Source organism: Pundamilia nyererei, unplaced genomic scaffold, assembly GCF_000239375.1.
Source record: "Pundamilia nyererei isolate P.nyererei 1_Seehausen unplaced genomic scaffold, PunNye1.0 scaffold00016, whole genome shotgun sequence".
NCBI classification, from domain to species: Eukaryota; Metazoa; Chordata; class Actinopteri; order Cichliformes; family Cichlidae; genus Pundamilia; species Pundamilia nyererei.
Window position 1 is genome coordinate 4,854,375 of NW_005187417.1, and position 15,221 is coordinate 4,869,595.

General features: G+C 38.0%; 1 protein-coding gene across 3 annotated transcripts in view; it reads left to right on the top strand.

The window, feature by feature from the left end:
* The first annotated feature begins 301 nt into the window (after positions 1 to 301).
* lrrtm4l1 (leucine rich repeat transmembrane neuronal 4 like 1) overlaps positions 302 to 15,221 on the top strand; it is a 58,590-nt gene continuing 43,670 nt past the window's right edge. For all 3 annotated transcript variants that reach the window (XM_005725617.1, XM_005725618.1, XM_013908908.1), the window contains exon 1: positions 302 to 857. In XM_005725617.1, the coding sequence (XP_005725674.1) occupies positions 854 to 857 (4 nt within the window). In that variant the 5' untranslated portion in view covers positions 302 to 853. The remainder of the gene's footprint in view (positions 858 to 15,221) is intronic.

Consider the following 15,221-nt stretch of genomic DNA (forward strand, 5'->3'; position numbering starts at 1 on the left):
AATGACGACCACATATAGCCCTCAGCATATCCTCCACACCTGCATAATAGACTTGGAAAAGCATGTTAAATGGGGGGCGGCTCCTCCGCTGATTTGTGGTGGCGGTGGAAAAAGCAGGCGAACCTAAAGAAAAAAAATAAGAACAAAAGAAAATAAAAATTTCATATATGACCAAAAATATGCCTGCAGCTGTTGAATGCTGCGTCGAACGTGTTCTCCCTCTCTCTCTTTTTCTTTCTCCCACATGCGCGAACACACGTTCCCTCGCGCGGCCGTGCGCGCACACGCAAACCTCGCCAAAGCACTGCACAGGAGCCCCCGACAGTGCCCGTGCTTGCTTGTGCTCCGTGCCTAGCGCCTCTGCTGCTCCGCTGGACGATTGCGCAGAGGACACCTGGCGCACAGCCGTTCATTGCAAGCGATCCCAGTGGTAAATGCTCGTTTTAACCTCTTAACTTTTGCAGCGTGACTGTTTTGTTTTTTTGGTTGCAGTTTTGGTTTTTTTTCTTTCTTTTTTTTCTAAAGATACCTGCTCCGAGACCAAGGGTCTATCAGGGTAAAAGAACCCTGTAGAGCCAGGCGTTTGGCTTCCAACTTAGGGCTTAATGACACGGCTATTCGCGACAGGTCTGGAAAGTTGCTTCGTGTGAGGAAGCATGTGCGCAAACTTTAAAAGCTTTTTTATAATCAAGAGACAGTTTTTTCAGAATGAAGGCAGGTGAGTCACCCGTGGCGTAAGGGGCGAAAAGAGCTCCTCGGCTCTCCAGGTACTGGAAAGACAAGAGAGAAGAAGTCGTGATCTGTGCGGTGGATAGCACTACGGAGGACGGAGGGAACGGACCGATGAGACAATATGGGTAAGTAAGTGGAGAACTGTGTCGTTTTAAAACGATTCCCGCCCTTTGTGAATGTGTAGACGTTTAGGGGGGAAAAAAATCCCCAAGTCTTCTGTGGCATATTAATGCGCAGCAAGCTGGCATCTCCTTTATTTAAGAGCAGGAGACTACTTTTGTCCTATTCGCTCAGAATCTGTGTGAGTACTTGAAAAAAAGAGGCTTTCGTTTTCTATTTGGGAATTTGAGGAGAGGGGAGAAAGGAAGGAAGAAACAGACGGGAGAGTTCATGCTTGTGAATATCAAGGCGAGGAGACAGAGAAGACTACTGTCACCTTATTGGTGTGGAAGTGATGTAGCCCTAATCTGAATCAGTCGACGAGACATTGCAACACGAGCTGAAGCTGAACAGCTCATTAATTGTCCTTGATTTTTATGCTGCAATGGCAAGTTTGTTCACCCAATCTGAACCTGACCTGAAACGGGCAAAAAAAAAAAAAAAAATGGTGGTGAGATGTGCCTGTTTTCTTTGGCTTCCACCTCATACCCCCTCTTGTTTCTCCTTTCTAAGCACTGACATGTTTTGACTGCCCCTCTTCTCCTGACAGCTCTGGGTACCTACAATCTCATCCCACACTGCCTATCACCTCCTCCATTTTACTGACTGTGGGTGCTCCAAAGCTAAATTCACTCCTCAGCCTTACAAACCCACACTTCTCTTCAGTGTTTCAGGGGATTCTTCGTGTTCTGCAGCTCCAGCACTTTTTTTTTCTTTTCTTTTTCTTTTTTTTTTACATATACTTGGGGTCCTCAAACAAGTTGTGGGTGTTTGGGATTGTCACTGAATATGCGATGAAATGACGCTGTCACTTTCAAGCAGTCTGGAGCTGCTCAAACAGAAAACCTCATGTTTCATGTCCTTTCCTTTCAGTGCAACTTTTGTTGTTGAATAGCTCAGTGAAAGACTATTATTCATATCCAGGCATGCACGAGCGCGTACACGCACCATTGGACCAGAGCATGTGGTGCACTGAAACCTATATGAGTTGTTTTCTTTTTTCCTAACTCTTCCTAACACTGCAGCCACTCTTTTTGTTTGACTTGATTTTCTGTTGGATTTATGCGCCTTTTCTTTGTTTTTATTTTTCTATTACTAAATCTAATGAAAAGCTGAAACAGGCCCAAGGAAAGCATGGTGCCTACACATCTGTGCAGAATTGTGGCATTTTCCCAAGTAATGAGGAGCTTAGTGCTGCTAATGAGCACATTTTAATTATGTCATCACAATTACTATAACCCAGAATAAGTGGCTGCATTTGTTAGGATATCCACACTTCTCACTAAAGCGCTCTCTTACATCCCAGTCGCACCCATCACCTTGTTTTCCCTCATTCAGGGGCTGATTAATTAGGGGAAGTTTATGCTGTTGGCAGGGCTGAAGTTTTCTTTGTGAATTCAACAATAAAACTTGGCATTATCTTAATATCATATACAGAAAACTAGCAGCTGAACAGTTTAGCATCAACAGAAGATTGCTCAATTGTCCTCTCATTAATCAATTAATAGCTTGGTCTAACTGTGAATAATTCCCATAACAACTTTCTTCACTGTGCCTGTTTTGCAAGACTGACTCAGCTTCAATGCATTCAATTTGCATTGATTAAAAAAAAAAAAAATAGAAATGCAATAAAATGTCACATCTCACATTTTTCTTTTTGACCATTTCATGTTCAAAACTGGTAACAAACAATCAAGTAATATTTTTACAGTGCGTAATTTATCAGTGTGCAATTTCACTGACAGCTAAACAGCGATGGATGTGAACTCCCCGCTCCATGGCCCAAGCAGTGAAACTTGTATTCATCCCACAACAATAAATGACACAAGGAAGCTACATTTTCAGCTCCAAGAGTGAAGCAAGAGTTTCTGTGACACGGCATCTCTGTGTTCACCAGTCTGTCCGTACACACTCATCTACTGTAGCAGAACTGAGCAGACAAGAGCAACAGAGCCGTTAGACTGAAATAACGTCCCTTATATTCAATAATCCGTCAGTTTCCTCAAGCAGACTGAGACGCTAATTAGTCCACGGAGCACTCTTGAAAAGCCTCAACTGAATGTCTTTGAAAACAAAGAAAAAAGAAAAGAAAAAAGAAGAAGTCACCTGTGTGCACAGCTTTTTTTTATTTTTTTTTATTTCACATTTTAAGGCTTATAATAGTGCAGATAATTAGGAGATCTACTGTTGTTTATAGGTTGCTCTTGGCAGTAAACCATCCACTTCTCTGCAGCTCCTGCAGTCTACTTTTTTCCTCAGCTTCTTAAATTCATGTTGCCAGTAATACTGCCAAGTTTTAATCAGATCAAATATAGTAAATAAGTTTATGTAAAAGACAAGGTCTCTCTGCCCTATGGATTCAAACTATAACAGAACTTGTTGCAGTTTCCTTTAGACTTTGCACGACTTTATGACTTTTACAAAACCCTGTCTCTACTTTATAGAAAACATCGAGACAAAAAAGTCTGACTTTGAACAATCTAAACAGTTGTAGCTCTAGCTACTTTAAAACCTGCTGAAGCCACCACTAAGAATTATTCTCTTTGTGAGGAATCTTTCCTTATTCTGAGAATGACTGAAAGTCCCCATTAGTCATTTTTTTTGCTGAGGTTTAGTAATATGTTCTGTACTGCTTCCCACTCGTGCCATCAAACTGTCATAATATAGCAGATTCTTTCAGTGTACCTCCAGGTCATTGATTTGAAGGGTTTTTGTCCCTGTTGTTGTGCAGACTGTTGGGCTATTTTGAAAAGCAATGCCTTTTCCAATTTTTTTTCCTTTTCTTGAAATCCTGCAATGACTTCAGCTGTGAATGGCTTTCCCAAACAATGTGTCCTGCACATTGAACTGATACGGTGAAATATGGGCAGACACACAAAACTGAGAACAAAGTCTGGCAGTAAGAAGTGGGAGTTGAGCTTGGAGAAGAAAAAGATTCTGCAGCTAGAGGCATATGATAACGTTTTATGCCACTGAGGTGCATCACGGCCTGAATTTGGTTGTCATGGTTTTACATTTGATTATGCAGGCTTCTTAATATTTTGGCTTGATTTGCTTTCTTTGCAAGTCCACCAGCCTGAGCAACAGAAAAGATAATTAATTATCCAAAATTATTCTGGTCTGCTACGATTCTGCAACTAAAATCACTTGGTAAATAGGAAAGAGATTTGGGTTTTGGTTAAAAGAAACCGCCAATGACATCATCGAACACCTCTTACTCAGTTACCACAGTCATTATTCATGTGGCCACAAGAGGTCACTTGTCAGAAAACTTTAAACATAGTGAGTTGAGAAATAAAAACAACATTTCTGTCAAGCTTAAAGGTTCTTTATGCTTGATAGTTAGATGTGATGATATAAGGTTAATTTTCGCTTAAATACTTATTTTCTGTCAGAAGTTGAATATGATAAATGTACTGTCAAGCAGTACAGTGAACTCAGTGTGATCTTCGAGGCTAACGATGCAAGCAGCAGGAAATCAAGGCTAGTCAGACCAGGAAATGTTTTTCAAATTCTCTAATTTTCCAGCTTTTGTGAGCCAGTTGAAATGACAGGAGTGGTACTTGTTATGGTCTTCTGTTGCTGTGTAGCCCATCTGCTTCAGCGTCCAACATGTTGTGAATTCGGAAATGCTCTTCTGCACATCTTGGTTGTAATGAGTGGTTATTTCAGTTACTGTTGCCTTCCCATCGGCTCAGAGCAGTCTGGCCATTTTCCTCTGACCTCTGGCATCAACAAGGCATTTTCACCCAGAGAACTGCCTCTCACTGGATATTTTCTCTTTTTCTGATCATTCTCTGTAAACTGTTGATATGGTTGTGTGGAAAAATCCCAGCAGACCTGCAGTTTCTCAAATACTCAGACCAGCCCATCTGGCACTAACAACCATGCCACTTTCAAGGTCACTTAAATCAACTTTATTCCTCATTGTGGTGCTGAGTGTGAACTTCAGCAGGTCATCTCAACCATGTCTAGATGCCTAAATAGAGTTGCTGCCATGTGATTCTCTGATTAGTTATGCACCTTACAAACAGTTGAACAGGTGTACCTAGTGTCGTGGCTGCTGAGCATCCATGTGTTTGTCATCAATTTTAATTATTGAAGACTGTGTTCTATACTTCCTATTGTATTGAAGTATAATAGATATCTTGATACTATAAGTAATGGTTTCTAGTTAAAATGTTAGACAAATCATAACAATATTGTTATTGAAAATGTCTTGACTGTGTTCATTTTTTTTCTCTCCCCACAATCCAATTTTCCATCACATTATCCGGTGGCAGTGCCTGCAATCTTCAACTTCATTAAACTTTTTATGGTTATATTTAGACACTCAAAGAGAGTCGTTAAGGTTACGGTGACTTGACAGAGGCGTTTGCTTCAGCTGACTAAAAGCACAGTTTTTCTCTAAGCTTAACCAAAGAAATTTCGTTGCCCAAATCCTAAACAAAAATCTGGATGAAACCTGTGTCGCTGACTAATGGCGTATCTTCTTAAACTGGCCGCAACTATTATGCATTAGGCAGACGATGAATTCAGTTGTAAAATGCAACTCATGACTATGTTGCACTCCCTGCATGGAAGTACATGACATCACTTTATTCCAGTAATGTCCCCCACACTCCAGACCTGTGCACATGATGACAATTTGTTATGTGAAAGAACCTGCAGTGGTTCTAACTTTGGCAGAGAAAGTGTTAATTTATGTAGTAGCCCATCGCTCATATGACCTGTAAGAGGCTGATTTAGAAATTAGATTTCCAGGGGTTTTAAAATAATGAAAAGTAATGACCAACACTGTCATTTATTCTGACTACCACAGCATCCCTGTGTATGCTCATCTTCATGTGTGTGAAGACACATGAAGAGAAGAAGAAATTGTTCAGATAATATTTATACCAGTTTTGTGCCTTGGATATGTTTTATTCAGAGCAATTTGTGCATTGGGTGCTTTATTCTGATGAATTTCTGCCAGGAGTCTTGATTTTTCAGGTTAGCAAAAGCATTTTGGAAAAAGAAAATGCACCTTGTCTTCAACTATCTATGCTACCCCCATTTTTTTTTTCCTTTGGTTTTCACTGGAGCCAGTTAAAAAGAAAATGTAAGAAGCAGTTAAAATAATGAAGGCAGAATCCACGATCCAGAGTTCAGATATCTAATGCAATATAGCTTTCTCAAAGTAAAATGAGCTGGTTACAGCATGAGCAACAGAAATCATTAAACTGATTATAATGTGCATTGGGACTGACTAATCACTGGCACAAAGTGTTGAATTCTGATTAAACATAAATGTGTCTTGCCACAATTTTGGATGAAAGTAGCCTGCAATGCTTTCGACCTTTGCTGATTACCAGCATGCCACCACTCACACGCGCACGCATTTGGACACACACTTATGCATTAACATCATCTCTGTTGTTAATTCCTCAACATTTACAGCAGACGCGCTTTGCAGTGGCTAGCTTAAACGGTTCAGTTTGTGCTGATCTTTTGACATCAGCACTTATATTGATCTGCAGAGCTCTCTGGCTCTCTGCACCGATTTATAAACCAATAAGTTGTGCATGTGTGTGAGTGTGTAGGCCCATAGGAAAGGCAGGAGCAGTAAAGTTCTTGATATGTACGATGTTATGGGGCTGTGAAGAGTTTCAGCTGTCACTGACAGCCTGAGATGGAAAGCGCTGTGGGTGTAAAGATGGAAGACTTTGTGATATGGCTGATTTATTGGGTGGAACAGTTTGAGAAGCAGCCTGTCTGCCTCATGCAGTTTGATGCTGCCTGGACTTTAGACACAAAGATTTTTCTTTAAATGCTGATTCTTAAAAATTTTATAGGTAGGTAAATAAAAGGCAGATCCACCCCAACCAGAACAGTAAATTCCATCATAATAATGGGACAGTTCATCCCAAAATCAAATTTATGTAAAAAAATTTCTGGCCCGTAAATCTCTTTATCCATCAAGATTGTTTTGGTGTGAGTTGCCCTATTTTGGATGTATCCACTGTATGAAGATGTCTTCTTTCTTTTAAACATAATCAAACTAAATGGCACTGACCTTGTGATGTGCAGTGTGCCAAAAAATACATTTAAAAAAACTCAGCAGCAATATCTCATTGCAGAAGTCATGACCTAGTTACTCCAAGCAATCTTACGTAGTGACTTTTTCTGTCTTTCTGACAAACAGTATCTGCCAACCAATAGAAACATTCAGCCATTTAATATTACTGATATGACAAGGTGGAGATCATCAAGTGGTTACATTGTGTCTCATAAACTGGCTGATTTTTGGGTTTCTATGTAATGATTACTTGAAGGGAAGTTTTGTGTTTATTTTTTTGGAAGACCAAATTCAGTTAGTTCCTGTATAGTTAAAAGAAGACAGACAGTTGTACAGCTAGTATTTCCAAACTGGACTAATTGCACCAACGCAATGTAGATGGATAAGTAGCACCAAAGGCCAAAGGAAATAATATGAAATTTTTTTTTTGGAGTGAAACGTGCTTATTACTTTATATTGTGCATTGTTATTTGTGAAGAAATTGCACTTAAGATTTTGTGTATCTTTTCAACCAAGGAATTAAACGTCTTCCACTAGACTAGAAAAGATAAAGAGTACAATAGCTAGATAAAATAGCAGATATCAAGGTATAATAAAAACTGTCCGCTGTTTGATAACTTTAATTACACTCCTGCAGCTTCCTGTCTTTCATGGATCTTCGTAAGACACGTCATGTCAGATCAAAACATTGCAACCACCAGATAATTAAAGTTTTAATGGGGACGTTAAACAGTACTCTGACATCTCTTAAGTACCACAGATTTCCATCTATTATTCTCAGTTTTCAATATGTCATTTTTGTGATAGTCTGTGATATTCAGAAACACATAGGCTACTCACACATGCATAAACAGATGTGTATTTATGGATATTCATGTGGCTCAAAGTCACACCAATATCAGGCCAACAGTATGGCTGAGAGAAAACTGTAGGCACCAGACCAGAATGGGCTGGCTGAAGCTCACTTTAAAAAGTCACATGGCTAAGAGCACTTCCATCCAACTCTTCTCATTAAGGCTGGCTTTTTCGAAAGCGGGCAGCTTTCATGGGCATGAAAACCTGGTGGTATAAAAATGTTGACATTCAAAATTACCAATTAGCCCTTTTAAAGGTCTTCCTCTTTGCAAATTAAGAATGTGGTGTGTACAAATACTCTACATTAGGTTGTGACTTGTGTGAGACATAACTTTAGTCGTCATGTTTTTATTTGCTGGGCTCCTTCGTTTAAATGACATCGGTTAGAGCGCCAGTCTAAACTGTAGTAATGATTATTTAATTGGTCGACACCTCCAAAAAAGAACAACAAGTGAAAGAATTAATTCATTTCCTTTTTGAAACATGATTGCCAAATTACCTGATGTGGTCTGGCAAATTATTTTCAAGAAAATTGAAAATGTTTTGTTTTGGTTTTTCTGATGGAAAATAAAATAATTTAAGATGACCTTAACCCTTTAGTTTTAGCTCATGGAAACATAAACAAGATTCATTTATTTTTAAAGAAGTAAGTTCATGGGTAGGTCATGGCCACTTGCTTTAAACCATTTAACTAATTAACATTTTGTGTTCATCTAATTTTTGTTCCGTTTTTAAAATGTAATGCAAATCCTCACATTGCTAGGCAACACGTACCTTTAGACATGATGTTTCACACACTCTGGCTCATAGATTTAAAGCTCTATCAAATTTGAAAAACCTGAAGTTAATTTTCAGTAATTGTTTGCACATACTCAAATTAAAACAATACAGATCACACCCAGTCTTTCTCCATTCCAGCTGCGATACTGTGGTATTCTTTCTGACACACACAGACATAATTTCCCCTCTCCTCCCCTGCTTCTATCTGTCAGACAGACATCCAGAGATGTTAACTTTCTGTCGCACCACCACTTTCCCTGCCATACTTTACTGGCAACTTTATCCAAATGTCTTTATTTTCCGTGGGGTTTCAGTTACATTTACATTCTGCTTTCCCCTGCAGCAGTCCCTTAGACCCACAGGCTCGTTCTTCACTGTAGCTAGCTAAAGAAAAGTCCTTTTCCTGACATTCTTTGACTAAGCCATGAATTTGCTGTCTTTAACTGCAGGTTAATATTAGCTCTTTCATTTAGGTCTACAAACTGATTCCTGCATCAGTGATCTCTGGTTTTACTGTCTGCCCGTCACAACCAAGAATTCTCAGTGGAAGCAGCATATCCATCGTTAGTCTTTACTTTCAGCACCTCTGCACAGGATTTATAAATAGGTATTGATGTTTGTTACAGTTAGTTGTGGATAAATAATAAATGCATAAACAAGGAATTATGTTACTCATCCTATTGATCTGGAATATTATATGCTTAAGGGGCATTCACACAGGAGGCATGTTGGCCTTTGGTTGCCTGAAATGTCACTACAGGCTCCAGTTGCTTAGGTAACCCTGATATATGTTGATTAACTTTAATTGCTCACCCCAAAATTGAGAAAAGTTTCACTTGGGACCTGCCTACTTCATGCTGACAGCAGTTATTTTGACTGCCGTGTGTTCTGTGTTCTTTGGTTGCCAACAAGTGACTTCAGTTTCTTTAGATTTAGAAAATCCTGATTACAAAATTAGGTCTTAAAGAGTTAATCTATAGGCGTGCCTATTGGCAAATTACAGATTTTGTATTGTCATATTTAAAGAGGCATAAACACACGCAAAACCATGCAGCAACAGGTTTCTTTTTTTAAATTTCATGACAAGAACTGCTAAGCTTTCCTGAATGCACGTACCTTTTATAAATTAACAATGCGTAGAGTAGTATAAGCAACAGATTATCAACCAAAATTATTCAGTCATGCTCCCAAAACGGTTGAATTCTCTGCAATTTCCTTGACAAATAGCCAACCAACCCACCAACTGAACATCATATCAGCCACTTTTTTCCCTGTTTGAAGCAACTGATGCAAGAGTTCTTTAAGTGCACTGAAGAGCACTTTGATCTGTTCCCTGTCCAATTCTACATTTGTGAAGGGCGGTGCAAATGTACCTTACTTTTGTTTTGGGTTAACGTGCATAACTTTAAAATCCTGAATGCATACTGCTTTTGTTAAGTTACCAAGATGTTTAATTTATCTTTCCTTTTTTATACGCACTTGTTCACATGGCCACTAGAAGTAAGTTCACTTTTAAGATGTGACTATATTTCATAATAACAGATTTCATTGTTATTATATATGAAATTCCGGTTCAGCAGAAAAGTAGAAATGGAGAAGATCTCAAGGCAAAGAAGCCTTTCAGATGACACTTTGCATCTGCTGGGCAGAATGTCAAAGCATACCCTCAAACAACTGTACAGAGTGGATGCACAAATGGGGTCTACGTGGAACACTCATCAGTCTTCACCCTTATTTATCAAGTTAATGACATAAAAGTTAATTAACATTTGGCTAATTCTTTGCTGCAGTGGTTGCACTTCTTTTCTGTTTGCACACAACTCTATGCCTCTTTTCCTAGTGAAGGTTCCAGCAAGAGCAGCTCTGTCTGTCTTCATTTCCCCATTTAACTGCTATGCTTGAGTAGGTCGTGGACTCAATAGACCTCAGTTACTACGTCTCCCACAAATCCAGACAGAATAACTGAGCTCACAGAATTGACTGCTCATTTCATTTAAAATTTTAATGGATGCTGCCCCATTTAAGCTGTATTTTTCTATTACTGCTATTAAGCTCCACTTTTACATATATTTTGCTCACCATATGCAGTGTATTGTGTATGTAGGACTGGCTGCTTGTCTGTATGCACGTATGTGCAGCTCCAGTAGTAGTAAAATAAGCTTTTATCATAAATCAGCTGTTTTATACTGCTTCATGCTTTCGCTGCGAGTTGAAATTACAGCTGACTCCAATTTTCAAATTAATGGCCGTAAAATAATGGGTTTTAAGTGTGTAAAAGGTACTTCATTTCAATATTGTAATGCCACTGTGTCCAATTAATCACAATTGCATGATAGGCCCCGTGACTGGTAATATGTCACGTTCTTCTGTCCTCTGGAAGTATTTTTAATTCTATGTGCCTTAAATCTGAGTGAACACACTCAATAGTGTAATATATCACACATGCTGTAGTACCATACAGTTTTGCTTGCCTAAGCTCAATCACACATCATACACTTTAAAATTCTTAGATGCTGTGTCAGAACAGAAGTGTCAGGTTAAAAAAGGATGCACAGGAAGTAGGACTGGGAGAAATCGTGTTACCTGAAGCTTTAGGTTATGCAAAAATACAGATTAGAATGTATTATACTCTTGTATTTCTAGACTAAAGCCTCATATTGGGATCAGTATTTCTCACAGTCACATCCTATCTTAATTTAGTTTAGTATGTTGGCATATTTATAGAGAAGAAAGAAAGAGAAGGTGACAATTAAGCCTATAGTGTAGACGGTCTTCCATTTTCCAATTTAAAACAGGCACAGCTGCAGCGAATGTTTAAATATAAAACGCTAACTATACTTTTCTGCCAGTCAATAACCTTTAAAAGCCACCTCATACACCCCTTCTTTTAATGTGTATTATCTTTTATATGGTAGAACATTTAATAAGAAATATTTAGGTTTTTTTTTCTTTTTTTTCTCCACACTTTCATTTCTTTGAAGTGCCCCAGCATGTGGCCTGTTGCAGCATGTAGTACTATTGGCCAACCCACTTGGGCACTCTGGGTAATAGCCTTTGCATCAGTGCCTGAGCACTGTGCATTCAAATGAAATATCAACTTGTCTCACCGCCAAGGAAGATGACAGCTGACTCTGCTGGGCCTGCCAGAGACCACTCTGTCCTGGGGGGAGGGGCAGTGTCACTTTTATGGGATTTCGGGAAGGTTGCCACTGGAACCTGGCCTTGGGTGAGGTAATTGGAGAAAATATATATTTTAGGATATTGTGTAATAACTTTTGCTTTTTTTGCATTTGAACCCATTTCAGCTGACATTTAGTGTGCACATTTGAGTGTAACTTCAGCAAATTACCTCTGTTCAGGACGTTGTTGAGCTCCAGGGATACCGGAGCACAGAACTTGTTTCTTAATTAATATTTATGGTCTTCAATTGCATTTTCATCAGCTGCAAATTGTGTTGAAACATTGGTCGCTGCACAAAATAAAAGAAAGTCTGCTCTACTTGTCTCCTACATACTTGACTAAGAGTACAATTCCATCTTATAAGAAATCTGTTTTTTAAACCTTTTATTGCTATTGCAAGAAATCTTTAAATGAAATGCTAAACTAATAAAGGTGGTGTTAAATTTGGTATGGGTTTAGTCTTTTAGGAATTTTTGACACTGTCCCATCTGTTTTTTTTTGTTTTTTGGTTGTTGTTTTTTTTTTTTGCCATCTGAGGCAACAAAAATTATATTTGCATCTAGTTTGGTTGCTGAAACATTTTCTGTTATGTACATGTTGAGAGTCATTGTGTACATTGAGTACATAGGAAATCTAATCTAGATTATCCTTACTGAATCAGTAAACTAGGTTACTTAATGCATTCACTAAAATATATAATATATTTTGTGGTAGAAGACTACTACTATTTTACTACTACTCCAGCTCGACCAATCATCGGCTTTATATTAATTTAAATTTAGATGTACCCACAGGTCATTGGAAATAAAACCGTTCATCTGTTTATCTTTCTCTGACCTTTGAATTTACTCTTTATGTGTTGACAAAATGTACAATGAGATTTACCGTGGTTCTCATTTTCAAGGTCGCTTTTGATTTTTCTTTAAGACTTGTGGTAGTCATTAATGTATGATTCTTTTTAAAACGAATAGTAAGAGAAAATTAACTTCAAATAAAAGCTAAAGGGTGAAATACACTTTACAAGGCTGTTACATAGGTTATAAGAAGACATTTGCACAAAGTTTAATACAAATCTTTTATGGCTTATAGGGATTTGTACAGAATCTGATCTGATATTGTCTGTAGTGATGTCACTTGTTGCCTGGAGACTTCCGTTCAAACAAACTCCTACTGCTCTTTGTACTTAATGTAAAATAGGTGGCAGTGACAAACTGGAGCTTAATGCAATGTTGGTGCTGCTGCACTATGCTGGTTTTGTTGAAATCTCCAAGATGTTAAATCTACAAGATATGAAATCTTTAAAACCCTCCGGCTCTGATTGGTCATGCTCTACTGAGAAGAAGGAGCCTTGCTGCTGGAAAGTTGTAGCTTACCACAAATCCCATATCAAATCTGATCTGCAGGGGAATGGATTTAATATCAACCTGTGGCAGCTCTATTTTATTTAAGCTGTATTTAGATAAAGGTTGTAACTTAATGATTTTCTATATATGATTTTTAATATTTTGGTTGTGTGTGTTTGTTTTTTTTTGTTTTTTTTTGTTTTTTTACTTCAATAATGACACAAACACAGCTATATTGAAAGACACATTTTATATTATTAAATAATTTATTTGTAATAGTTATCATAGATATATTTACTTATGCCCTGGTGTACATCTAATACGTGACATCAATGGAAGCCTATGACTGCCTGCATGTAGCACCCCATTTAATTTCTGATTAATGAAACTGTACTGAGAGTAAACATTTCTCTTCATTGTATTCTATAAAGCCTCTCATGGGAACCTAGCGCACATATGTCCAAGGGGCTTTTATTTCTATTCTCTCTATGCAGAAATCCATGCTGAACCATTGTGTGCTAATTAAAGACGCTGTCATGCGTAGGCGTCTATGAGCCCAGTGGCACATTATTGTGGCTGCATAGCTTTGAGTTTTCTGCCATCTAATAACCTCCTCTTGTTTTTTCATATTTTGCTATTCTTTTTTTAGGAGTACATGCACATGAAATCCCAGATGTAGTTTTAGTGATATGACATTGTGAGGTTGCCCTGGGGTTTTACAACACAGCCGATGTTCCAATGGGATTATCATTTAGGGAAAACTGATGGCTGCGTGTAGTGCAGCAAATGCTTGGAGAGTTCACAAAGTAGTTACAGGAGGTGATGGAAGTGCCACTGCATCTTTTGCTTCAAGGGTTAGAGTGATTTATTTATAAAACCATTATTTTTTTGTTGAGTTTATCTTGACTTATTTTCATGCACTCATTTGCTTCAGTTTATTTCCCCCAATAACCTGCTGTACAATTCACAAAATAGCTTTATTCTTGAAATTTATTTACTTATGTTTTGCTATTTTATGATATAATTAAATGTAGAGTGCTGAACTGAATTTGTATGCCTGTCTGGATCATAGCAGGATATGTAAGAAATCTGAAAAGTATTATTTTGAATGATTTTCCTTTTAACAGTCACATAACTCATTAAACACAGGGGAAGGCTGGATGAGATGCTGAAACCAGATAAGTTACTTCAAAGAAAATCTGTACCTCTTATCTCTCAAGATGCAGATTAATGATTTCTTGACATTTTGTATTATTCTGATAACACACACTTTCTCAAAGTTGGTGTGTGCACTCCCAGTGGCCACAAGGTAATTGTTGTTGGAACACATTAAGACAGTGAAATCGTGTCCTCTAAAGCATAGACTGATGCATAGACTAATTCATGTTCACAGGAGCTGTCGACCAGGTTACCCAATGTAGTTTCCATCCATCTTTCTTTATTGAATGTAATGGAATAATGTAAAATAATAATAATAATGTATTCTGATTCTTCTATTATAATTTCTCCAAGGAAGGCATGGCAAAAACTGCTAAAACACTGCAAATTTAAAACCGCACTGATTCAGGAAGCGTACAGGAGTAAATCAAATCACTGGTTAAATGTAATTTCCGTAAAGGTCAAAAGTTACCTGCCAGTGTTGAAGTATAGCATAGCTGCATTTTGCAGTTTGTGGTGGCAGCTCATGTATGACATTGGATGTTTGTTGCCCATTTTAGCATGAAATTGTCACTGTGCTGTATGACAACCCCTAAGTTGTGGATTAATGATGCATACTAATATTTTTTGCATACCATTTTCTGCACAGGGGAAGAATTGCCTTTTATTTTCTTACTTTGCAGCTTACAGCAGCAGGTTAGTATAGAGAAAGTGCAAGAGTTGAACTATACAAAAATAGGATTTTCTGAAGCTAGTAATAAACAATTATTTATTCAGCATCTTTTTAGTTTCATTAATGTAACACAAAATCATTCAGGACAGTTTATACAGTACGAAAGAGAGCTTGTAGCGTTGTAGAAGAAAACCCTGTGATCTTTCCATGAGTAAGCAATTGATAATTGTGAGGAGTAAAAAGACCCACTTAACAAGAAGAAACATTGGGCAGCACCAAACTC